General features: G+C 33.7%; 2 protein-coding genes and 1 long non-coding RNA gene across 3 annotated transcripts in view; 1 reads left to right on the top strand and 2 right to left on the bottom strand.

The window, feature by feature from the left end:
* Window positions 1–401: 401 nt before the first annotated feature.
* Window positions 402–11,911, bottom strand: LOC136846530 (glycine receptor subunit alpha-2-like). Its single transcript, XM_067117387.1, is given in 12 exon segments — window positions 402–744; window positions 1,408–1,558; window positions 1,695–1,855; window positions 2,560–2,594; window positions 2,597–2,659; window positions 3,255–3,389; window positions 4,482–4,564; window positions 5,007–5,150; window positions 5,500–5,582; window positions 8,995–9,072; window positions 9,321–9,486; window positions 11,534–11,911. Coding segments are annotated over 12 exon segments (1,548 nt in total). The 5' UTR covers window positions 11,782–11,911; the 3' UTR covers window positions 402–543.
* A 118-nt stretch (window positions 11,912–12,029) lies between these two features.
* Window positions 12,030–27,527, bottom strand: part of LOC136846532 (uncharacterized) — a 64,439-nt gene continuing 48,941 nt past the window's right edge. The window contains exons 2-3 of the long non-coding RNA XR_010855432.1: window positions 17,804–17,879; window positions 12,030–12,150 (exon numbers count right to left, since the gene is read on the bottom strand). This is a non-coding gene — a long non-coding RNA (uncharacterized lncRNA). The remainder of the gene's footprint in view (window positions 12,151–17,803; window positions 17,880–27,527) is intronic.
* RagA-B (Ras-related GTP binding A/B) lies at window positions 16,671–25,866 on the top strand. Its single transcript, XM_067117388.1, has 9 exons — window positions 16,671–16,911; window positions 18,760–18,859; window positions 19,122–19,188; window positions 19,656–19,759; window positions 21,033–21,151; window positions 21,391–21,486; window positions 22,579–22,793; window positions 23,012–23,127; window positions 23,351–25,866. Exons 1-9 carry the CDS (start codon window positions 16,900–16,902, stop codon window positions 23,443–23,445), a joined length of 924 nt encoding a protein of 307 aa, XP_066973489.1. The 5' UTR covers window positions 16,671–16,899; the 3' UTR covers window positions 23,446–25,866.

Here is a 27,527-nt window from a genome sequence, read left to right as displayed (position 1 = left end):
GATATCTCCAATTGTGCATTACGTAGGCTTTCGCATGTTCTAGCTACTTTTCTAATATCTTGATAAAAACTAAAAATGAAGAAATTTGTGATGGCGCGTGGATCAGGTAACTCGTGGTATTTTGGGGGATCATTTCTTATTATTATTACGATGAAACTATGGTACTGGGGGAGGAGGGCGCCGAAAGACAAAATTATACTAGATTTGTGTTATACAACTTGCTGGGTTTATGACTATAAATCACTAGGCAACAAATAAAAAAGTTCGTTTGTATCTGAACTAGAAACGAATAGTTTTTAAATTATATAAATCTTCTAGTACTGTATCCGAATGAAAAGAACTGAGAGAAATGAAGAAAAATTAAGAAATTCCGCATGTGTTTTCTTTAAAAATCAGCAACTGAAGGTATCTAAAAAAAAAATCTTGCCTGTGAGCAACACGGCACAATAGTTTTAAAAAATAAAGAATATTTTACAGTATTAAGTACAGGACTCCTGTGTCACTCTCGAAAATTATCCCGCTTAACTCGAGGAAGAAGACCTTTTACAGATACTGCCAAAACGTAATCCAGTAGATGCAGTTCAAGACAGTGAAGGAAATTGGGAAAATGTACCGGGAACCGCGGTCCATCATCAGGGCTCGGGCTCTGCGGGCTTTAGCTTCCAGGTTTTTGGCGTTAGCTTGGTTGGAGGAGGAATCGCTTGGGAATCTCAGGATATTCTCAGGGATGCGTCCTCCCATTTCCTTTAAAGTGAAAAGGAAATAAAGATTAATTGATAGGGTGAGTAGGAGAATGAATCAAACACACACACAGATTATGAGGCGCAGTAAATAAAATGCACAGACTCAAATACATGGTCCTCCCTTCCTCATTGGTTTTGAGATAACATGGGCAAATCTATCTCTCTCTCTCTCTCTCTCTCTCTCTCTGTGTGTGTGGGAGTCACTGATGACAACTGCCTATTCTCAATATATTCGTACCCTACAGCTATTTTCTCTCCTTAGCTACTAAATTACCTAATTAACTGAATGTTCAATGTCCTCCCATAATAAGTCTAAATGAAGTTTATCACAATAAAGTCCTTTATCGTAATTCTTTCAAAGGGCCCTAATATTGTTTCTGTATTTTGCTTCTTTCAGAGAAGTAAGGACTCGCCTTTTCTTTCCGTTTGTATGTCAAAGTTTTCTATCAAGAAATTTTTATACAGACACGAGAACTACATCATCAGTGGCTCATGAAGAATGTAGTATTTTTTGGTTCCTAAGAATTTGTAAAGCACTGTGGGACGTTTCGGAACAACTACGAGAGAAGGGCATCTACTGTAGAGGAAGCCTTAAAGGATAGGGTCAGTGCACAGGAAGAAGAGGTGGGCAGCCCTACTTTTTTCTTCTTCTTCTTCTTCTTACCTTGAGGAAAGCGCTGTCGCATTTCAGGGCGCTGAGATTTGGTGGGGGAGGGGGAGGCGGTATCTTCAGACGCTTCTGTTTCTTGTGGGTGTTTTCGTCGTCGAGGAGGATGCTCACAACGGCGTATTCCATCAGCGCCATGAACACAAACCTGTTTTTGAATACGGGTTCACTTTAATTGCTCAGTGACTGTCATGACTTTATTGCTGACTGTTCCGATCATCTTGCAATCTTGTCATTCTTATTTTATCTTGACAATTTTAATGCTATTCTTTAGGGATACTCACACCGTGCAGGAAGACATGAAAACATCAATGGCCTTCATGTACGTTACGGGCGGTAGCGCTGCCTGGGACTTGGCGTGCTGCGTTGATAGTGTCAAGAGGGACGTTACTCCGAGTGTGACACGAGCGGGTGCAATCTCTGGACGTATCCAGAAAGATACCCACTTAAATTTAAAAAAGAAAATTGGTAAATCCCTTTTCTCTTGCATATTGGATGGAAATTTGGTTAAAATAACAACCCTTGGATATACATCTAAACACCTATCCCACATCTGCAAAATTACCATTGGCCAAAGAATTTTATCCCTTTATGAGACTCTCCAAGAGCAAAAAGTATTTAAAGCGTGTCAGCGGTCTTATTTCTTCAGATCATGACACTGCCTCCTCATAAAACAGGTAGGCTAACCATTAGGTTACAGAATTTAAAAACATTGAAACATCGTTTAAGTTTTTGACTCCTGCTCACAACACATCCAGGTTGAAGCATGTATGCATACCTGCAATATCATCATGAAAATCTTTAACTAAGTATCTTAAAGTGTTTCTTATTAATAAGAAGCTACATAGCTGTAGTGTGCTATAATGTGATAAACACATGCAGGAAACAGTTGTATTCAAGTAACACTGAATATTAAGTGGCTTATCTTGGGTGGCTACCATTTTTTATTGTATAACTAATCACTTAGCACACCCGCTATTCTAATACAGGTTCCTTCTCGCAGTAAACTACCGTAAGCTGCTGAAAAATACATCAGCGGACTTTAAGAGGTTCCCGCAAGCGGCCGTGGGAAGTAAAGAGATAAGAAAACCATGAGTAAAACATTAGGTTCTAGGGAAATCGTAACGCTGTTTCGTTCTCGAGGCTTACCGACATGATGACGATTAGGCAGGTCGGAATGTAGTGTGGAAGAGGAAGTGTCCCAGGCGCCGCTTCAGTTTGAACACTACTTCGAGGCACGTGAAGTTACCTGAATGAATCGGAAGATGGATAGATAAAGAAATGAATAAGCATAGATAAATTAATAAATGAAAGATAAATAAAGATATAATCGAATGCTTGGAAGAATATGTGATTAGCTATATACATTCATAAGTAATCTAGATAGATAGATAGACAAATGGATAAATAAACAAAGACACAAGGCTGGATAAAATAATAAAGATAAAGATAAAAAATATAACAATGTTTTTGTATGCGATAAAACCGATACTTTGATAAGTAACCACCACAAAGAAGCAATATGAATAAATGGAAGCCAAATAAAAATACAACCAAAAGCACAACTGATTAAGAGATAAATAGGCTACACTGTCATCTGAACGTATCTAAGCTTTGAAACTGTAATACGCTTGATGCAATTGGTTTAAAAACAATGTTTTAAACAACGTAAGTAAAATAATGCTTCAAGAAAAATCGGTTACAAAAAAAAAAAAATCTGTAGACTTAATGAAAATTATATGAAAAGTATACCAGTAATCTAAAAATGTAGGAAGATGTTACTAAAGAAAACCATAAAAAAAAGCTAGGACCCCCAAATTTAAACGGATGGCGTAAATTCTTACCTGTCGAATAGACTTGAGTACATTCAGCTGTCGTGTTGCTCAGAATCATCTGCTGGGGAAGTTCGATCCCTTCGTCGACCACTAACGGGATTTGGGGGTCCCAGACGAACACCAAGTCGTCGGTCGTGTGAGATACTGAGAGAGAGAGAGAGAGAGAGAGAGAAGGCAAAGAGAGAGCAAATAACTGACATGTAATCAAATTGGTCCTGACTATTGTGTTGAATTTACCATTATTTCAAGGTCTACCCTGAAACGTTTACCAAGAGTTCTTTCTTTAACCCCTAAAGTCATTCACTTTTTCCTAATACAACATTCTTGGTTACCTTAACTTTTCCATACGAGTCTCTCTTTCTCCATTCTTAATAGGTATATATGATTTATCACATTTCTTTGATGCCTTCGTCAATTGTTAATTGGCAAATGTACTTAATATTCCTGTAGCAATCGTTCATTCATGTCTGTTATCACTGATCTTCTCACAAGATGCCTTCAGCAAGCATCAAGATCACCCAATCACTCATTGTCACCTTCCAACTCTCTTTAGAATCATAGTCAGCATTCATACAATGCATAAAAGGTCCGGGAAGAATTAACAGCTTTCACCGTCGTGCACGATTTCAAATCATTATCATAAATCCTGAAAAATTGTTTAGTAATCTATACTCTTTGGGAAAAATATTAACTTTTTCTTTCAATCATATATTTTTATAGATTATTTATTCTATAAACTATTTTTTTACATTAAGCTATAATTTTAATTAATCTGTTAGGCAGTTCCCATGCCTTACAAGGTACATGAGAAACAGATGCTAAGCCGGGTCTAAATAAAGTTTTTGAAAAGGCTACTGTAAACATCAGTGCCAACAGTCACTCAAGTGTATAACAACAGATTCAATAAGATACTGTTAACGTGTCATTAACATAACTTAATTGCTTAAAACAGATCAGGCTCACGAATTAATGTAGCCTTACTATTTTCATACACATCTTGTATAAAATCTGGTGCATTTTAAAGAGAATACTTCGTAATGGTAATACGGATGGACATACAATCTGCAACTGCGTGCAGTGACCACTTGCATCTTAACAGATTTTAAATACTAGAAACAGATACTGACATTTTAATAAGAATATTTTATTGCCATTCAAAGAACCATCTGTTATCAATCTCCCTATATAAATACTGTGCCCTAAACAATCAGAAAAACTTTGGTTCAATCAACTTACAACTCTCCATCTGCATGTTGCATTCCTGGGTGTCATGTGGATAAATGGCGAAGTTCATTGCGCAAGAGAGAGTTAATGTCAATCTACAAAGAGTTAAAGAAGAAGAAAAGTATTTAGAGTCGTTTTCATCTATATGGTAGTAGATTCTCTACTTTAAAGGGCATCAAAGCAGAATTCAGTTAGCCCCTTTCAACTGCACTTGTCATTAATGTTCAGTAACTTAAGAGGGTGGGTTCAGGCATAATATACCCCTTTTTATTTAGAAAAAAAAAATAGACCTTACACAGTTTTAGCTGTCAATTAATTATTTATTTATCTAATTACATGTTATTAATTTACTGATCTTATCTTTTCGAAGAGTTTTCCTATTTAACTCGTGGATATTTCGTTTCGTCGCAGCTTGCTAGTTAAACAGCTGGTAATTAAAATCCACATATTTCAGTCTCAAGTTACGTAAGAAAAGAAATATTTTGTACGGCACATGGACTAGCTGATAGACAGAGTATTATTAGACATAACACTCACTTCACCATGTACAGGATAGTAAAGTCTTGATAAAGCCACATGTAGTGGTTCGGAATAGTCATCGTCTGAAAGTTGACCTCTTTGGCGTTCTTGAAGAAGCTGTCCGGGCGCCAAATCTCGTCTAGCCAGTCCAGATCTAAAAGTCTTTAGAAAAGTAAATATTCTTTTTGAAGGTTCGTCTTTATTAATGAACTGTGATTGTTTTTAAAACTACGTCTCATTAAACAGGAAGTGTGAAAATAATGTTTTTAAAAGACTTTTCTTTTGATTAACTATGAAGTTGCGTAAAAATAGCACAACGAAAGACATTTTTCTACAGGACGATGATACTTGAGGTAAAAAAAAGTGAAAAGCAAGGATATAATATGTGTACGATTAGACCTATTTGCAACCCGTCCAAAAAATACTTCACAACAAGTTTTCTCCCCAAACGGGATAAAGGTTGTGCATAAAAAAACGTGACTAATAGATAAAACAAAGAGAACTTCTGTACCTGTATTCCTTAGTCATATTCGCTGGCAGGCGGAGTCGGTGGTCTTTCCAAGTCTGGGCGAAAAATATGTCTGTTGCAAAGGTCTGTTGATGAGAGAAGAGCTATTGCATGTCTGTAAATTTCAGCGTCCTTAATATTATTTCCTAAAATGTCTAAGGCCTAACTTTATCTAAGGGTTGCCTCATTCCACTAAAAATGTTGATCCAGTTGCTGTTTTAAAGGACGAAAATTTTATTTCCCTATATCTGCTCGTTGAGTAAAAAGTCTTTTGAAAATAAACTGATATACCATATCACTACTCAGTTAAGTTACCAGACCGGACCTAATTGCCGAATATTTTCGATCGTAAATAAAAATCAACCGTACTTTAAAATGAAACCAATTGGAGCTCCTTACATTCTTACTATTTACACTCTGAGCAAAATATCATTCCATAACATAATATATTTTCAGGTTCAGTTATGAATTTGCATAACGCTCTGCACTACTGGACAACTTGTTAAGCTGAAATATGAGTTGCCTTAAAAGTTAAGTTAAGTATACCTTAGTTTTGCAGACCACTGGAGGCTGATTAGCTCTCTAGGGAGCTATTGAAGGATTAGACTTATTTAACGTGGCTAAGGCCAATTGATTTATAGCAACGGGACCTACAACATTGTGAATCGAACCACATTATAGCGAAAATGAATTTCTATCACCGAAATAAATTCCTCCTAACTCTTCGTTAGCCGGCCGGAGAGTCGGGCTCCGGGCCTAACGAGTGCAGACCACAACTCTACAAACTCGTCCAAGGAAGCGAGAGATTTAACGTCAGCGTTTTATCGTTTTAGTAAAATATCGATAAGCAGAATGTATTATACTATGCCTGTTGTTAATCTGTATTTTATAAAAGCTCCAGACAGTTATTATCACACACACACATAAGCACAAACGTAAATAATGTGTTTATATATATATACTATACATATGTATATAACATATATATATATATATATATATATATATATATATATATTATATATATATATATATTATATATAAGCACTCTCCACAATGTTGTCAACACTATCATCGAAGATAAAGGAAAAAAAAACGAATGACAGCAAAGAAAATCATTACTCATAGAGATAAAGCCATAAGCCATGTCAATGGGGCAATTAGGTTCGAGTCAAAAGGCCTGTGTCTGATTAGGCCATTATTTATTCAGACCTCCTTCAGGAGGCAGGTTCGTTAGGGCACCTTGTCTTTTTTAAAGACCGTTTGGCCTTTTATAGATTTCGTTGCTGCTTCTTCCGCACAGGAATGATCGAGCTCTCAGCCTCGAATTACGTCAAGTTTTAATAAGTCCGTAGTATAGTATCAACATTTTCTTACAAGAAGAGTTTTAAAAATACAAGAGAGTTTTAATTGATTAATATAACTGTTCTTCTAGTGTTCAAAGTCCTCTGAGACATGAGGAAACGAGAATGGGAAACAAAACATAAGGTAATAAGTTACATTAATTATTCACGTAAAATGGGGACCTGTATAACTTAGAGTTGATGTATGGATGAACAGAGGAAATTCTAAGATCTAGAAAACTATATATATATATATATATATATATATATGATTATAATCACTTTAATACGTGATTCATTTATCACATAATACCACCGGTGAAAAATAAAGAGGGTGGTGTAGGGTCTGACTGTTTTCAACTTTGTTTCCAAACCAGTGGTATTATGTGACAAACAGAAAATCACGTGATTATAATCATATATATATATATATATGTATATATATAATCTATATATATATAAAAATCTATATATATGAAAAATGGATGTATGTATGTATGTATATGTTGCTTATAACTCACAAGTAAATCCCAGCAATTCAACCAAACTTGGTATACATATGACACTGTCTCAGAAAGAACACTGTGGGGTAAGAAATCCTTTAACACCAAAGGCACCGAAGGGTAGTGGTGGAAGGGCTTCCCTGAAACAGGGCTGGGTCTGCCAGTGAAATGGGCAGCTTATACCCGTAGACTTAGTAACTTTGCAATTTATCTACCTAATTTCGGTATACATATGACTTTTTATCTGGAAAGAATGGTGTGGGGTAGGACATCAATGGCGCCAAAGGGGTTGGGGGTGGAAGAAGAAAGAGAGAGAGAGAGAGAGAGAGAGAGAGAGAGAGAGAGAGTAGAGGGTGTTGGAAGAAAGAGGAAAGAGACAGGGAGGGTTGGAGAGGTAAAAAGGTGAGAGAGAGGGAGGGACCAGGAGTCAGTCAGAGAAAGAACGAGGAAGAGGAGGGTGAGAAAGAGGAGGTGAGAGAGAGAGAGAGAGTAGAGGGTGTTGGGGAAGAAAAGGTAAAAGTGTTAGGGAAAAGGTAAAAAGTGAGAAAGGTTGATCGGTTGTCATTCAGAACCTCCCAGCCAGTGCTGGGTTGGTCAGCTAGTAAATATATACATACATATATGTATTTCAAGGTTAAATGCATGCTAAGATCAATGCACTTAAAATCCTTAATGATAAAATGATGCGCAATTGCATGGAAAAAAATATTTACAGAAAACAAAAACTGTATTATAAGCAACAATAATCATGCAACACTACATTGTTATTAGATTGAGGATACCACTAATATATATATATATATATATATATATATATATATATAACAACTATATATATATATATATATATATATATATATATATATATATAAATAACTAATGAATACATGCACGTGTTTCACAGAAATAGATTTCACACTCACATCAGTACCAGAAACTCAGTGCTTACAAAATATGATGGACCTATGTTGATAGGCCAACTGGTATGCCTAGCCTCTCATGGAATACCAAAGTTCCCCCAAAATTGAGTCAGTAATATATATATATATGTGTGTATATATATATATATATATATATAATATATATATATATATATATATATATATATATATATATATATATATATATATATATATATATATCGATAATATTATTGCGTGTGAGAAGTGTGTATATATATATATATATATATATATATATATTTATATATATATATATATATATATATATATATATATATATATATATATATATATGTAAATATTTATTTTCAGATTATCAGTGTGAAAATTATTACTGTCAAGTAAAACACTTAAAACTTTCTACACCCTGTATAACAATGGTAAATAAACTAAAACTAAATATAATCTATGGAACAACAGAGAATTGTTTCAGGGTCGTTGGTCTTATGCGGTGTTACGTAAATATAATATTAGTATAAACATATGCTTAACACTTTGCCTTGTATAGCAAAGAATATTTTCATGATAGGTTACCGTCCTGTGCTAAAATACGGCACCAGGCATTTCTGCAACATGTGATCTACCTTAGCAATCTAGAACAAAAGCTTTAGGCCAAAATGAGGCCAGAAATCAAACAAAATAAGGAGTAAGTGAACACAAAGAGCGAATACTACTTCTTCTTCAACTTACCCCTGAATACATTCCAGTCTGGAGATTTAAGCTGCTGACAGTGTTCTCAGAATAGATGTCCAAGTCATTTCCATAGCTCTGCCGTGGAAGAAATGTAGGCTTAGGTCATTCTTTAATACATGTAAAAGTCATCTTTGGGTTTTTTTAATTATATTTGATGACTGACGCAAATGAAAGAAATATATTTAGAATCAATAGGCCTCAGTAGGCAAATTCATTACGTTATATCTTTCCATATTTAACCACAAACATTAGGACGCGGAATGATTGCGTTCGTAATGATAAATTTTAATCTCAAAACATTAAGGAAAGCTGGGAAAACTCACCATTGAATTCTCGTTCACAGAATCAATGCTCATCACTGTCACGTGGAAGAAGACTTTGGTCGGCTGGCCGTCGACTTTGGGAGGAACCATCTTGTCATACGTCGACCGGTTCTCCGGCAGGATGTCCTCCAGAGACAGGCGTGTTCGTGGGAGTTTTGGCTTACTTCTGAAGGCAGGAACAGGACATGAGATTTATAAACATCCACAAACACGAAGAGTAAATGCCTGTATGATTGTGAAGGTGGCATCACAGGAGAACATATCTTTATAAATAATTTAAAGTTTATCCCTTCTCTAAGGAGGGAATCCTATTAACACTCGTCTATAACCGTTCTTCCTTGACTCATGATGGAATCTAGAGTTCTAGACCCTTGTCATTTTGCCCGTTCGGTTTCCTCGTAGTAAAAGGAACCAGTTTTCTGTGAGGAACTGAATTTTCAGCTTCGTTTCGCCATAATTCATTGTTTTATTCTTTAATTCTCTTTCGTTTCTCGTCAAATAGAAGAGTTATGCAGAACTAAAAACGTGGATGACAATCAACTGGATTTCTTTTTCGGCTTTGAATGTACAAAAACTTGATGACTAATTATATTTCCTGTTTGAATAGTACAGAAGTTAATACATTCTTTTATCATAAACTCCTGAATTCTATGAACTTACGTGTTTCCGGACAACCACGATACTAATCATAATGACAGGTAGGCATGTCTTTCACTACTGATGAATCTATTAACAGGTCCATACTCAATATGGTTCACTTTCCGTTAACAAAGAGATTTTTAAGATAGAAACTGTATATAATGTACCGTATATATCGGAAAAGGGGTTGTATGTTAATACAGCTGAACGCCTTACAGGACTTGCAACCAACCCATGTACAACAGACTACAGGTGAAGCACTTAACTAATACCACAAACATACACATCATACGTGAATAATACTGATGATGCGCAACTCGTGTGAATCTTAATGGGTAAATACTGAACGGTTTAATGCTGTCCTGCATAATGAGGATGAATTATAAGCGAAATATGTATTATAAATATATAACACATGTATATATAAATACACACATATATGCCATACCTTATATATGTGTGTGTATATATAATGCGTGTATATACACACACACACATATATGTATATATAAATACACACATATATTATATATATATGTATATATAATATATATATATATATAATTTAATATATAATATATATATATATATATATATATATATATATATATATATATATATACACAAAAATAAAAATAAAACAAAATACAAGATTACAGAATCTGTCCCTGACCCCGAAGTCGTATAAACAATACAGGAAACAATCGATGTTGGTAAACATGACCTGGCCTCTTCGAGAGGATTTTCTTTCGTCTTAGGGACGGTTTCACGGCATCGCCGTTTTATTTGGCAACTTCCACACTTGGTGGTTAATACTCTCTCTTAAACTACAGTAATATCTGAGAAAAAAAGGAATTACTCAACTACAAAATTCGATTATCACAGGATTAATACTGCATTTATATCGTCAGATATATTCTAAAAAAGGTTTATTATTAGATAAAACACTAGTTGTGAGTGGCAGGTTTGCCAGAATATAGGAATGAAAAATGAGAGCAATGTCAGACACTTGCTGTTAGATATAACCCTCACATACCTATCTATTAGAAAATGCACATTATTCAGCCTATAAAACTGCACATAAAGAATAAAGGAATTTACAGGCATGTAAATAGAGGATGTTTAACAATGGAGACTAAAATAACTTCTAAGTGTAATCTTGGCAGCATCAGGTAGGACACATGATTTAGACATTCGATGTAATAAAAGACGTAGACAGTGGAAAAAATAAAAAGGCATTCTATGAATAGTGGAGTTTTTGAAGGGGACTGACTTACTGGGTTCCAGGAACACAAAAGATGTTTACCAGTTTTCTCTTTGCCATTCTTATTTACTTCGTGATTATTGTTATTGGTGATAATAAGGGAACATTCATATGAAACGAAAAGTGAGCTCTCATTAGCTTCTAGGGCGAACTTCCCCAGAATGGAGTGCCTTTTGATTAGCAATTTTTAAAAGAGAGAGAAAAATGCAACAAGAATGCAACAAACGAACAAGATCAGAGAAACCCCAACAAAATTAAGTTACGACATTACACGCTGTGTTGCTGCTATTTCCACAACCCAAACCCTCACCCGTTGCAGACTCCCGAACAGAAAACGATGAACAGGAGGATCTGTAGAACGCTCGTAGAAATTCTCCTCCTTCTTCTTCTTTCTTTTTCGAAAATGGAAGAAGGCAGCAACGTCCATGAGTGGAGTTTCGAGGGAGGGAAAAAGGAAGAAGGGAAAAATGATGGGAGTGAAGAGGAGGAAGGAGTAAGAGGAGAAGAGGAGGATGAATCTTTTGATTTGCTGTTACGATAAGGCGTGGCAATTAGCATGATGGAAGAGGATGGTGATTCTGATGGAGAAGAAGATTTGTCTAAGAGGGAAGAGAAGTAAGAGGGATAAGGAGAAGAAAGGGAGAAGAATGAGGAGAGGAGGAGGAGGAGGAGTAGTAGTTAGAAGTAGGTGACGACGAAGAGGGAAATGGGAATCAGTCAAGTGGAGGAGAAGTGGAGATTTCAGAGGCGGAGGAAGGACCTGAAGTGGACAAAGTCGGAGTAGCAGCAGCAGTTCCCGGTGGGGAGTTCATTTAAGCCTCTTCCTCGGGAGGAGGTCAAAGACGAGGTGGGGGTGGGGGGAGAAGAGAAGGGGGAGTGAGGAGGAAAAAGCCAATTGTGGTCTTCCGTTTGTTCAGTTGTCGCCGCCTGTACGAATAAGAGAATGAATAGTCAGTGATGATTGTAAAGAGAGAGAGAGAGAGAGAGAGAGAGAGAGAGAGAGAGAGAGAGAGAGAGAGAGAGAGAGAGAGAGAGAGAGAGAGAGAGAATTATAGGTATAGGCTTACGACATAGTTCATTAGATAGCAAAAGAATTATTAACGTAACAGTAAATGTAATTCATATTATATATATATATATATATATATATATATATATATATATATATATTTATATATGATATATATATACTGTATATATATAAATATATACATATATATATACATATATATATATATATATATATATATATATATATACTATATATATATATATATATATTAGAGAGAGAGAGAGAGAGAGAGAGAGAGAGAGAGAGAGAGAGACAATGTAACTAACAACGTACACATGAAGTCCTATTTCACTTTTATAAAAAATATTCAGATAAAGGAAATTAGTTTAAACAAATTTCCTCTCGTCATGAGAATTATCGTAGAAAAATGTGTGAAAAAAGCAAGAAAATTTAATAAAAAAAAAAAACACTTCTTGGGTGAGAAGGGAGACGGCCAACCCTGCGGACCTAAGCCTACCGCCATCACGCCAAAAACAGGTTTACGTAAAACGTAAATCAAATATTGATAATCATTCTGTGTCATTCAAATATTTTTATTTTGGTTTCAGTTATTCCAGCACGAGAAGGGGTTAAAAGAGAACAAAGAACACTACAAATAGAAAAGTCACCCTTTCCTCATGTCTGGCATCCTTCGTACACAGAGTGATTTAAAAAGAAAAAAAGTCAAAATTTTCGAGTAATTACTTCTATTAAAAGCTTTTATACACTTTTGCTGCGACATTCAACAGACCCTGCCACCATTACTACTGATAATACTATAGCCTTAATATAATAATAATAATAATAATAATAATAATAATAATAATAATAATAATAATAATAATAATAATAATAATAATAATCCAAACGAAAACTTCTTTCAGTTTTCTTCTGATGATGGAAAGAGAAACCCACAAGATTCCTGTGTATAACTTACTTACTGTAAATATTACATGTTACTTTTAAACCTTGAGTACTTTCAGGTCCTAACTGTGACCCTTTTTCAGAGAGATGAGGTAGTCAGGTTGGTTCAAGGCCCAGCAATAATAATAATAATAATAATAATAATAATAATAATAATAATAATAATAATAATAATAATAATAATAATAATAATAATAATAATAATAATAATATATGGAAAAGGAATAAAACAAAAATCCAAAATCGCCATAATTATCCTTAATAAAAGGCGGTTTCATGATGAATATTGAATTCTTTTCTCACATGGAGAGAGAGAGAGAGAGAGAGAGAGAGAGAGAGAGAGAGAGAGAGAGAGACACCTCAAGAGGAACTTGGTACGAACTCAGTGCCACCTATAAATGAACTGAGGCAAGTATCGTGAAGCCAAACGCAATCAACGGTCTCTGCGGTCACTTTTTTTTCAGATTCTGCGCCCCTGAGATGGATTCCAATATAAGCCCCCAAGGAGATCTTCTGGTCCAAATGGTATTTATTTGCTCTCTCTCTCTCTCTCTCTCTCTCTCTCTCTCTCTCTCTCTCTCTCTCTTGAAAATGGAGTGAAATTGTGTATAAGACACAATGAGTTGCTGTCTGACGTGAAAATATGGCCAGATTATCTTAAGATTTCAAAGCATTTATACAACTGGAGTTCACTGCAAGTAGATCATTATTGTATCCCTTATAAATTGTAGGAAATATACATATTGGTTTCCAAGTTTTTTAAAAATGTAGTACCAAACTACTAAAGAGGGTGGGAGGACTGAAGAGGGATGTCTATAAGTGAACATGTTTTGGGCCAATATTTTTCAGTTTTACACAATTCCCTTCCCTTCAGAATGCTACATCCATTTGTCAAGACCGATCTGTGTTCTGTCGAGTGTTCTTTTTAGAGTAGGAATTATGGAGGCAGTTCAGCAGATCGTGACAGAACTTCAAATTTTTTTATTATCCGTAATACTAGCCTTTATCCATCATTTCTCCTTAATTGCTTCCATTAGCAGTCACTGCCTGCTCTGATACCGAGAAGAAAAATATTGAAGAAAAAAAATCCCGCGCCTTGTATATTCTTCTTGGTTACGTTTCCAGTTCATCTATTTTGAATTATTTCTGAATTTTCTTTAGTCGATATTTTCTGTTGATGTTACTTACGTACACCAGTCATGTGATTTAACTGAACAAGATAATCTTTAATGTTTTAAATGCTTTCCATTTCTATCGATTTTGTCTAGGAACGTTTAAGAAAGAAAACGGAGATATTCATATTAGAGAAAACGTGCAGAACTAAGATAAACAGTAACTTTGATAAATGAATGATGTTTTTCCTTCTAATGGGAAACGTAGGACATTATACCAGCACGATTACATATTTATTAAAAAGTGTCATAAAATACTCATTAAACTTTTAAAGTTTTATATTACGCTAGTCTGTACAGGTCACCATCGGTAATCGTAGAATTATTTCCCCAAGTAAAAAAAAAATAGCATAACAGAAGAAAAGATAATACGGCAAAAATACCTCAAGACTGGGCCATCGGATATAACAAAAAGTGAAATATATGACATGAAAGCGTAATAAATGGAATTTTTCTAACGTAATGCTTGGGTAAAGTTCACATAATGGCCCATGTAATATGTCTGAGATAGCTTCTAACTGTTATGGTCATTGCACAATAAACGGACACGATAGGTTTTTAAAAAATTAAGGCAGCTCACATAACTAAGTGGCAATGGTCATACAAAATTTTATAATTTAAAGGACTGAAATAAAACTGCAGTTACCTACATGATGGTACACCTTATAAAATTTACACATTTACTACTTTTTTCTGAATGAAAAAACAAACTCGCTATTTTCTGAATATCTTACAACATTTGTCTGTATCTTAGCGAACATTTCTATTTAAACAAAGATTATAAAAAAATAGTTTTATACACTATTATATATATTCTTTAAGCATTTTCAATTCGATTCTACAATTTCATTGCTTTCGCTTCCTTCCCCATTCTAACTCTTGTGGGCAGGCCAAAATATCATTGGTAAAAAGAACATTATGCCATACTCACTGAAACTGGTACACATAAGGGTATAAGACCAATGGCCTCCATGTTCCAACCCAGAAAGGCTATCTCTCGAGGTAACTGAGCGTAAGGCGTCACTGTCACCCCTCTTGCAGTCAAAGGGTTCAAATTCTGGTCAGCGTTGGTACACTCACCGTTTATACTGCAGTTAACTTTAGGTACAATTTGTATCTAATGTATAATCATAATGAGTTAAATATCTATAGGATATTTTTGGAATAATATCTAAGAGTAAAGTCTGATGTAATGTTTGTAACTAAATATATATATATATATATATATATATATATATATATATATATATATATATATATATATATATATATATATATATATTGTGAATTATAATACACAATACACACACACAATATATATATATATATATATATATATATATATATATATATATATATATATATATATATATATATATATATATATATTAGTTACAAACATTACATCAGACTTTTTTATACTCAGATATTATGCCAAAAGACCAATAGATATTTAATTCATATATGCTTGTACATATATAAACAACAGATGAGTCTACAAACATTTCATAAAACTTTTTATACTTCAGATATTAAGCAAAAAACATCCTATAAATACAGATGATTAAATTATATGTTTATATATATATATATATATATATATATATATATATATATATATATATATATATATATATATAAACAACAGATGAGTTACAAACATTGCATAAAACTTTATATTTCAGATATTAAATACCCTATAAATATTTTATTCACTATATTTATACATTATATGTACAGTATATAAATTCGGTTGTAATCTTGTCAGTCACGAAGATAACATCTCGAAATACTCCACAAAGAAAACGGATAAACCAAAGGGGGAAAATTAAGAACTGTATTTGCTTTTTTTCCTCTGGTTTCTGCTTCGTTTTCAATATGTGAAAATGATACTTAATTACTGATCTGGAGCGGTGTCTAGTAGCTTAGGTGATAGTGTAAATGTTAAGCAAATATTGAAGGTAACATTTGTCATCATTGTTGACTTTGCGTTCTCTTTACATCTGCATAGTGCCATTTGTACAAATGAAACTTCATAACATAATGAGCTAAAAATTATAATGCACACACACACACACATATAATATATATATATATATATATATATATATATATATATATATATATATATATACACCGTATATATATGTGTGTGTGTGTGTTTATTATGATTTTTAGCTCATTATGTTATATGAAGTTTCATTTGTACAAATGGCACTATGCAGATGTAAAGAGGACGCAAAGTCAACAATGATGACAAATGTTACCTTGATGAATATTTGTTTAACATTTACACTATCACCTAAGCTACTAGACTCCGTTCCAGATCAGTAATTAAGTATTATTTTCACATAATAACGATGCCTTTAACACCTTTCATTACTCCTTTTATACCTGGCTTCGTAAAAAAAAAAAAAAAAATAGCAAGAAGAAGAAGAAACGAGGCGTAAACAAGAGATAAGGTCCTTTGACAGTCTAATAATCACAAGATCGTCTACAGCAGAGGAACCAGTCCAATTCGCCACAATCATGAAGAAAAAGGTAGTGATACTTTTGACCTGTTTTTCGTGTCTAGATTTTTAAGATTTTGAATTAGAAAGTGTTTCATTTTATAAAGCGAAGAGAAAATAAGCAGAAGACTACGGAGTTAGGCCTAACCTAGCCTAGCCTATTGTAGCCCATGGCCAGGATTGTAAGAGCCCAAAGGCCTACTATGACGCTTAATTTCTCCCGGTTATTTGGAAACAGATCAGTAGATCAGCTTCTCTTTGCCTTGTATACAAGATATTACTTGTATATATTAATGCTTTATATTTTTTTGAGTTTTGTGAACAGGTTTTCAGTTTAAAATGGTTGATAGTATACTCTTGTTTTATACATATTTTGAGTGAAAAGGATGGTAGTAGAAAGCCAGTATTCTATTAGTCCTGGGCCTAGGCATCACCAGACTATAGGTTATAATATAATGGAAGATGAAAAAAAACATTGTAGGCTATTAATGTTGCTTATGTGGCTGACCCCAGTAGGAAGCGGCATCTCTTAGGTAGGCTAAATGAAAACCAGAAATGAACACAAACTTGCTTAAAATTCATAAACCATGAGCCGTCAGAAAAAGAAACGTCACAACTAGCGTCAGAATAAAGATATTACTGGGCCAGTTGCCTGGATGCACCCTAACCTTACCTTCCCAACTTAAACCTAATTTGGCACAGGATCCTACCTGAGCAGGGATGAATCACACCTAACCTGACCAAGAGTGCCATAAGTTACAGATTCAACCAGAAGCAGATGTCGTAACCTTTCTATCCTTAACCTAATCCATTATGACCTGACTTAGAATGCTGTAAATTATGAAAGTGAAATACCCTTTATCCCAACCTTGCACTATGAATCCTAACTTCCCTTTTACCATTGCACATAACGCATTCCTTACCTTAAGGTTTGGAGGCACAGCTTGAAGGTGTACATTTATTCCTCTTGTCCTAATCCTGATATCCAAACAGTGTATCCTGTGAAAGAGAAGTGGAAAGAGTTACTTCCAATTTGTTAAGGAATTATTTTAGTCTTGATTTTGCATATGAGAATAATTAAGATAGTACACTAAGCATTAGCAATTTATTCACATAAGGCAGCTGTAGTTAAAATGAATATATTGGGTATGGAAACAGGGAGGAGACAGAAAAATATCCAAGAATTTCACCAGGCATAGGGTAGTTTTCCTTGGCCAAAAATTTACCAGTTATATAACAGGAAAACACTAAAAATCAGACATAGGCTAGCCTAGTCTTGAATTAGCAAACTTAGCCCCTAGTTATACAGAAGCCTTCATAAGTATAAGTCATAGAATAAGAATTGAGTTTGTCCTACTTAGCCTAGCCAAATTTAGTGTCACTCATTGGTCTTTAAATAAAAGTTTACATATTTTAGCTGAGAACCATTTCTCAAATGAGTTTTAGTTGCAAGTCTTGCTTATCTCTATTTAGATCATAAACAGGTGGCTGGCCTAGCCTAACTTATTTTAGAGTCACTATAATTAGCTGCCTCAAGTGGTGTGGAACAAGTAGGCACCAAAATGAATGAATGTATGTGTGATATTTGGTTTCAGTGGCATGTTGCTGGAGACAAAATGAATGTCAGCGTCATCCAAAAGCCCCTAGAAAATTGGCCCAGAGAGGGAGCAGTTTCAAGTGATCAATATATTTGCATTATAAACAACCAATACTGTACCCTGCTTTACAGTATTAATCATATTTGATTAATGGTTCTCTTTGGAAAAAATTTTTTATTTAAAAAAAGATATTTAACCCTGGGACTGACTGTCATGTGTACATTTCATGTTGAGGTTGGAAAAAGGTTTTCATTGTTTTTTTTTTCTTTCATTCATTACAGGTTCTGTTGATGGGTAAAAGTGGTTCTGGAAAGACCAGCATGCGATCCATTATATTTGCTAATTACATAGCTCGAGATACAAGTCGTCTGGGTGCAACAAGTAAGGAGTCTTTTTATCCCTTCTATCATGGCTTAGTGTTCTGTATCCAAATTTTTATTTATTTTATTTTTTAATGATAAGACCAATATTTAGGCAACTTGTGAATATTTATAAATTATGTCAGGATAAAAGTTTTCTTGTAAAATTGACTGTATTGTCTCATTTTAAACCCTGCAATTAGAATTAGAACTGCATTATATATTCATTACTGATAGAAAGTTACCCCAGGTATAAACATAAATTGAGACCACCTTGTTTACAGTTGATGTTGAGCATTCTCATGTTCGTTTCCTCGGAAATCTGGTTCTCAACTTGTGGGACTGTGGAGGGTAAGATTTTTTTCAGTCCATTTCATTCTTCCTAAGGTATTTTACCAGTAATTATTTGGTTGAGATTTTTCTTGGACCTATTATTCAAATAACAGTAACTTATTTTAGTATCTTGTATGTTAACATAGTTTTTGTAAAACTTATTAATTTCTTTCTACCTAAACTTTACACAAAGTGAAGTAATTGATATATCAATTGATATAATACCATGAAGAATTACCTATAGTATTTCGTAAACATATACAATGCTATCTCTGGCACATAGAGATATTTTATCATAAAGCTGTAATCAACATGGGAGATTTTCCTTCTTATACTGCTAGAGGGCATCACCTATATTAAGCTTTACACAGTGTTGTAAGCAGTAGTGTAGTGTTCCTCTCTGGAGTTTCTTGGGTTAGTTGTTATGAAAGATGAATATTCTGTAAATTTTAACCATTATTTCTTTTTGAAAATTTCATTTTCAGTCAGGAAGCATTCATGGAGAATTACTTTGCATCACAAAGAGACAATATCTTCAAAAATGTGGAAGTTCTAATTTATGTGTTTGATGTGGAGAGCAGAGAACTTGGTAAGCACTGCTAAGTTTTACACAGTGTGCATGCATAACATTTTATTAATGAATCTGGCTTGGAAGTTCAGATATTAGTTTAAAAAAAGCTTTAAAGTAGATTGGGCTTATCAAAGACTCTTTGAGGACTAAACTTTTGCTTTGTATTAAGAAGAATCAGGGTATGTAGTGGAACACTGTCAAACCCAAAAAGTTACCATTATCTTTATCTCAGCAATATTCAGCAAATATATGAAAACAATTTTTAGCTCAAATATAAGTTGTGTGTTAAAATTTGGATTAATCAATCAATTTTATATTGCTCCTTTTCAGATTAGAATACATGTTTACCAGTTTGCTATCTTTAGGCTGAAAATTACATTTTTATTTAAAATGTTTAGCAAGAACCCTAAAGTTGTGTTAACACATGTGACGTGGCATTAATCAAACTCTTTTTATTTATGTTATATGTAAGATTTGATTTTGAGTGAGCTTCTTTCTTTCTTATCCTCAATTTTTGTGTTGTAAAATGAAAATAATGAAAATATGTTAAATGAACTCAGAAGAAGAGGCAGTTAAGAACCCAATTATAGCGCTTGCTACTTCTGGAAAAAACTCAAACAAATGTGATAAACGCATGAAAGGGATACAGAACCTTCCCATGTTTTTTTGGTACCAAAAGTTTGCTATCTTTTAGGCACTATAGAATAATTAAACATTTTTATTTAAAATGTTTCTGAGCAAGAACCCTGGGAGTTTTGAATTTGATCTGATCGTGTTGATGCATGTTAATAATCAAATATTAACCAGTGTGAACTTTTATAGAACGTGTTTTTTTTTGAGATGTCATATGGCGTGTTACAGAAACATCAGCAGTGTGTATAGCATAACACATGCTTTTATGTGTTTTTGTGAGATTACAGTACAGTACAGTGCAGTATAGCATCACAGAGGTGGGTAGCAGTCCAGTATCGTACTTCACATCTTGCCAGCTAAAGATTGCCTGCCACTAAGTAACAATAGAGACAATAGATACCATATTACAGTATGCAATGTTGGATATTTGAGAGTGTTACTCCAGGTTATATGTGTGCTGGAAAATTGGTATGCTGTGTATATTTTGGTAACATGACATGGAAACATTGGAAATAGAGTCCTTATAATTAGCTATGTATGAAATGTTAACATCACTTGATTAGGTTGAGTTTTTGCCCTTGTAGTATTGCAGGTGCTCTGTTTATTATATCTGAAAAGTACTAAACTTTTTCATTTGAATCTCTTCATTGATTTCCAGAGAAAGATATGCACTACTATCAAAGCTGCTTGGAGGCCATCTTGCAAAATTCCCCTGAAGCTCGAGTGTTTTGCCTCATTCACAAGATGGACTTGCTCCAAGACGATCAGCGGGATGTTGTAAGTCCCATTTAGAATTAATAAAGATAAACAGTCATCAATATCTTTTGTATATCTCCTTTTTTTATTTTCTACTTTTTAATTCATTACAGTGTACAACTCTTTGATACAACAAATTTATACAAAGTACAGTACTTGGAATGCACAATACTGAAGTTACTGTTGATGTACAAAATGTAATGGAAAAGGAGATTTAGTTGTGAAAGCATGTGTTTTTATATCATATTTTATTATTTCAGATATTTCGTGAGAGGGAAGATGATCTTAAACGACTTTCGAAACCTTTGCAGTGTGTTTGCTTTAGAACTTCTATCTGGGATGAAACTTTATACAAGGTATATTTTGTAGAATTTAAGTCTAGATTTGTAACTTATCTTAAAGGGCCAATCTGAAGTCATTTTCAAGATACCACTTGTTAGAAATTCCCACCCCTTTATTCCTTTACAATACAGTATTCTGGACATCGAAGTGTTATTTACATGTTATATGAACCTTTTCTTACTCATGAATATGCATTGTAATATAAGGCCAAATTTCTAGAAGTGCAAATTTAAATGCAGTTACAAAAAATCTTATGATAAGTTTTCAGTATAGTGGAGACCATGTACAGTATATTGATGCTGGCATTAAATGTCTTGAGAATGTTTCTTTTGGGTCTAATTTGTAGACAATACTTATTGGAGTATTGCTGATGTATTATGTATGCTGTAATTTGAGAGCATGACAGTACATTATATGTGCTTCATGATATATTTGCCTTTACAATCCAGTCCAATCCCTGTTCTAAATATTGAACCTCACAATAACTTCATCCATTATTAAATATATGACCAGATGAAAAATAATGTAGAAATAGTAAGTAAAAGAGAAATAAGTTTAACTTATAATGGTGTTGTCCAAGGCACACTGACAAATCAGAGTACATTAGAAAGTGTGGAAAATTAGGACTGTAGATGGTGTCTTTAGGATGGCAAATCAATATAAAATATTTATGAAATGAAAAGGAAGGTCATTAAGAGCCATGTACTCATCCATGGTGATTGAACAACTTATTTCACTCTGGGTATTTACTGTAGTTGTAAATTAATCATGAGTTTGTTAGCCATTATATGAAGATTATTCATTGTTTGGTGTTGGTATATGTAATTTCAAGATGAAGCAACATTTTTTTGTACTTTTTGGTGAACATGTTTTAATTTTTGTGCACTTTTTGTCCATGGTCAGCAAAAAGTAGCATCATACACTATTTTCTCTTGTGTATTAATTTTTTCAAGGTGTCAAGAAAAATTCCTATTGAAATCAAGTCTTGAAGTAAATATTCTTATTAACCCAGACTCATTTAAGTGGCTTGAATGTTTTGTGTCAAATTCAATCATGTTGCCTGTGTTTGTTGAATTTAACTACACGGTATTGTCTTTTTTCTTTAGGCATGGTCTAGTATTGTTTATGAATTGATACCCAATGTCAAGGAATTGGAACAAAACCTCAAAGATTTTGCAACCATAATTGATGCCGACGAAGTGCTTCTTTTTGAGCGCGCAACTTTCCTAGTCATCTCCCATTATCGCATGAGACCTCACAGAGATGTCAATAGATTTGAGAAGGTGTCAAACATTATCAAGCAGTTTAAGCTTTCTTGCAGGTATGCACATGCTGTTTGCAAATTGTCTTGTGAATAGCTCTATGGTTTTTTATTAATTTAAAATGTGACATGTTGTGTATGTAGAAAGAAAAATTTTAATAATTATAGAAATTTGAAATTATTTGAGCACCCATATTTATATTTTAACTGATAAGTTTTCAATTTTTTCTTGATTGACTGGATACTCAGTGATATTCATTATTAAATTTTTCTTACAGTAAGTTAGCTGCACAGTTCCAGAGCATGGAAGTGCGTAACTCAAAGTTTGCTGCTTTTATCAACCTATTTACATCGAATACATATTGCATGGTCATCATGTCTGACGCTTCAATTCGTAAGTATAAACAGAGTTGCTGGTGTTCTTTAGCTAGTAAATGATGAAATATTTATTGTATCTTTTTTTGGGGGGTTATTCTTATAAGTGTATAATTTTTAACTCATTACATTGTTTCTTATGTAACATGGTAGTAAATGATACTTCCTTTTTTTTTTTTAGCAGGTTGAGGTTATTATCCTTTTCCATTACATGTCTTTTTGATTATTTTTTTCCACTACAGCTTCAGCAGCCACTTTGATTAACATCAAGAATGCACGAAAGCACTTTGAAAAACTGGAAAGGAATAGCCAAGGCCATTTAGCCCTGTCAAGATAAGTCACTTTTCATCATAAGTGTGAATGTACAGCCTTGTGTGAATTTTGACATGCTAGCTTTACATTAGATTTTGTATTTTTGATAGCTGACACAAATAATGTTTGTTTCATTCAACTGAAAAATTAAGCGTGTAATTTCCATGCCAAACACATTGACTAAAATGTGAAAGAGTAAAGAAATGTTATGTTTAAATAAACTAGGGTTGTTTTGTACAAATGTTATTAAATTGAGGTAAAGATCTTCATTGCAATGTTTCCATGCATTGTAATTGGTCTTGGTAGGAATTAAAACTACAGTAAAAAGTATGCATGTGAAATGCTGTTATTCATTGTTCTTTGATACTGCAGAGATAAAAAAGATTTTATGAAGTGTTTTGTGAAAATTTTCACCCCAGTATGTGTACAGAGAATTTGTCCAATTTTATATTTAGTATGTTAAGAGGGTAATATATGGAATAAACTTACTCATTGATGGGCCACTTACTGCAGAGCTTGAATCTTAGGTAAACAGAAGAAATTTGAACCAGAATACTGTAAATCCATCATAAATCAGCATTAACCTGGCAATCGGAATTCTAATACACTATACCATGCAGTTCCGTAGTAGAGAAATAAGGTTATTGTAAAGATGAGATGCAGTAATACAGTAGTATACAGTAAATTTTATATTCTGTATTGATTTTGCAACTTTATGGGTATTTTCCTGTCTTGTTGATATAGTATTGGCATATGGTACAACTGTCCTTGCTGGATATGTGTATCTTATTGTTCTTATTACATATTTCTATCTTATTGTATTCTACTAGTAATAGTGATTATTAATTTTGCAGCTAAAAATTCAAGTGCAGGCTACTTGATAATGTTATTGTAAACTAGTAAAATTATTACAGTATTACTGGGCTGACCAGAAAAACTTCTGGAAAGTAGTAACTGGCTGAATGATGTGTCATCTTTTAAATTTTGACTGTGCTATCTTAGGAACACTAATATCAGTTAATAGTTTCTATGGACTATTAATTAGTTTATTAGTTTGGATATATTCTGTTAATCTTTCCTGTGCTCACTTTCACAAAGGCATTATTGCTCTAGTATGCCATCATCTAGAAACACCGCGTTTGTTTTTAAAGTGTTTAAATTTTATACTGAAAAAGTTATGTTTTTACTCTGAAAAACAGACATGAGAAAAGTGATGGTATATTACAAACCTATAAAATCAAGGGGTATTAACAATGGGATATTAATTACACAGAGCATTAAGCTTGCCTGTTGCTTATAGAAGTTGTGGTTGGGCAACCATTTTTATTGCCAGTACAGTATTAGTGTGCATGAGAATTATTACTTATAGGAAAAATAGTTGACAGGCTTGACATTTTGAAATTAAATTTATTTCAAGTTAAGGAAATTTTCAGGTTTTGCTAAATTAGTTAAATGAAAGACCTGATGTTTATGTTGAATTCAGTGTCTTTTTGTTTTTGCCTGTACACTGAAATTGTAGTTTATTTTTATTCGTGACTATGATCCGCAGCAAAGAATTTCGCCAGTCACTTTTTTGTTCAGCAGTTAGCACTGTTTATTTAACTGGATAAGGAATTATAACGACATGACAGTTTTGGAAGTTGAGCATCTCTCCGTAGGGGAAATTAGAAATGACTGCATGAAGGAGTAAACATTGGCATTCCTGAAATCTATTGAAACACTATGAAAAAGGTAATGTTGAAGGAAATTTCAAATTTTGCATCCAGGATAATCTTAACCAGTCTCTGTACATGTTTAACGGGCAGTAAGTCTGTATCTTGAAGTTGTTTAGGAGTTGCCAATAAAAAATACTAACTTCAAGATTAGTATTTTTTATTGGCAACTTCATTAACAACTGCTGCAAGCACATATTAGCACAACTGGAACCGACTGAAAACTTTACTTTCACGCAATGTGCATCATTCATATATCAAACGTATTTTTCTGTTGCTAAAGATGACCATGTAATGGTTTTGTGAGAATTATTTTTACGAATGGAAAGCTCAGTAAAGCTAGGTTTAAATAACTGAAATCATATACGAACAGATGATTGCTTCTGCAAAAGGACCCAGAAATGGGAGGAATCGATTCTAAGTAACTTTTCCTGTGAAAAGTGTCAGTAGCTATAAAAGGAAGAGTTAATTATGACATTATATTGTTTTAAAGTAAATACTGTTATTCATCTTGAACAACTTGTAATTACTGCTGTATAGAAATTTTAGTGTCTATAGCTTAATTCCAGTGCAGGTATTGTAAATAAATGGAGATGTAATAGGTTTTTTAACTCTTTTTGGAATGTGACTTGCCTTTTCGCATTCCACGTTTAAAGCGTACGAATGACTTTCAATAAGGTTTTGAGTTCCTTATTTCTTTTGATAGTCATGCAGAAATAAAACACTTTTTGCCATATTTTTCTTATTTTAACCTTTATAGTTCCATGCACCACCAAATCTTTAAAAATCTTGGACATGTACTGCAAATGTAGAATGGTTTGCAGAAACTGTCCATTTTTTTTATTCTGCTGCAAGGATGAGGGTGCACCTTTTAACTTGAAAGTCTGCTGGTTGTGGACCATTCAGTGTAGTTCCAGCTTATCTAATTTAACAAAACATTGTACCAACCTTTGTATGACCTCAAAATTGCCAGTTGTGGAGAATTATACACGTGCCTGTGCTTTATGGGGATTTTTCGAATTTGCGGCATTGTCGCTAAAATTTCCCACACTATAGTGTATGCTATAGGATTTCATTATTGGTCTCCAAATGCAAAAATATTAACTGCTGGTTCAAAAGCCCCTGCTGCATTAAGTATTTCTATTCTTCAGTGATGTTGAAGATGAACATTTACGGTCAAAGTCAGTAATTGACTCGAAGATCAGGACTGTCACACCTCATTCATTTACTTAGTCACCTCCCAAGTAACATATGAACAATTAGCACAGCGTTATTCATTCTCAGGCAGAAGAAATTGTACTCCAATTAGCACAGCGTTATTCATTCTCAGGCAGAAGAAATTGTACTTGGAGTAGTGATATATTTCACAAAAGAATCACAGGCAATGACTGGATGTAAATAAATTAACTAATATTGTTTACACGTTTGTAAATAAAAGCTCTATGATTATATAATTATAAATAAACAAACTGAATGAAGAATGTGACAAGTAAACGAAAGAATGATTCTCTCTCTCTCTCTCTCTCTCTCTCTCTCTCTCTCTCTCTCTCTCTCTCTCTCTCTCTCTCTCTCCCAGAAGTGAATTATAAACTGTAAGGAAAAGATACAGCTATATGCTGAATTGGGGAAAAAAATTAAAAGGTAGATTATATACTACTGGGGAAAAAAATTAAAAGGTAGATTATATACTATATAAGAAAAACAAAGTGCAACAAGAAAAGATAAGGGAAAAACCGTCAATATGAAACAAAGTATAATTTAGGACTAACGTGAGTCTCCTTAACGAAAAGCCTTAGCACATCCGCACACACTGTGTGTGTATGTGTTTGTGTGTTGATAATGTTTTAAAAAGGTATTGTATAAGTAACTTATCTATGGAGACAAATGAAATTTTGTTGTCGGTCGCGCTGAATATAAAGGGTGTGACCAACAGGTAAACAGAAATGGATTAACATTCCTCGAAAGATTAAAGATTTATACTTTGTTTTGAAAATATGGCGACGTAACAAATATGAGAAAACCACCAATAAGGCTCGGCACAGGAATAATTTTGATATCTAAATTGTTGTTAAGTCTAATAATGAGTTAGTATTTTCAGGTAATTAAAAGTTCTAAATAAATAAGATGTGTATTTGACAGTTATGGGGATTAAAACCCTTGACAGTTTTGCACAAGGGAGTTGCTTTCCAGAAATATCAAGACAGTATTTGAGCTTGGGGACAAAATAAGGCAAATCTACTCTACTATAAGAATCGGTTGTACATAATCATTACAGGCCGTACCAGTACGGATTCCACGAAAAGTTTAAGGCATTTCAACTGGTACTTTTTCACATCTTGGGTAACAAGAATTCATGAAATGAATTTAAGATGTTGGTAGGCTTGTGGGTCACCTT

Source organism: Macrobrachium rosenbergii, chromosome 15 (genome assembly GCF_040412425.1).
Source record: "Macrobrachium rosenbergii isolate ZJJX-2024 chromosome 15, ASM4041242v1, whole genome shotgun sequence".
NCBI lineage: Eukaryota > Metazoa > Arthropoda > Malacostraca > Decapoda > Palaemonidae > Macrobrachium > Macrobrachium rosenbergii.
The sequence above is the reverse complement of the archived record's forward strand: the minus strand, read 5'-3'. Positions and strand labels throughout refer to the sequence as shown.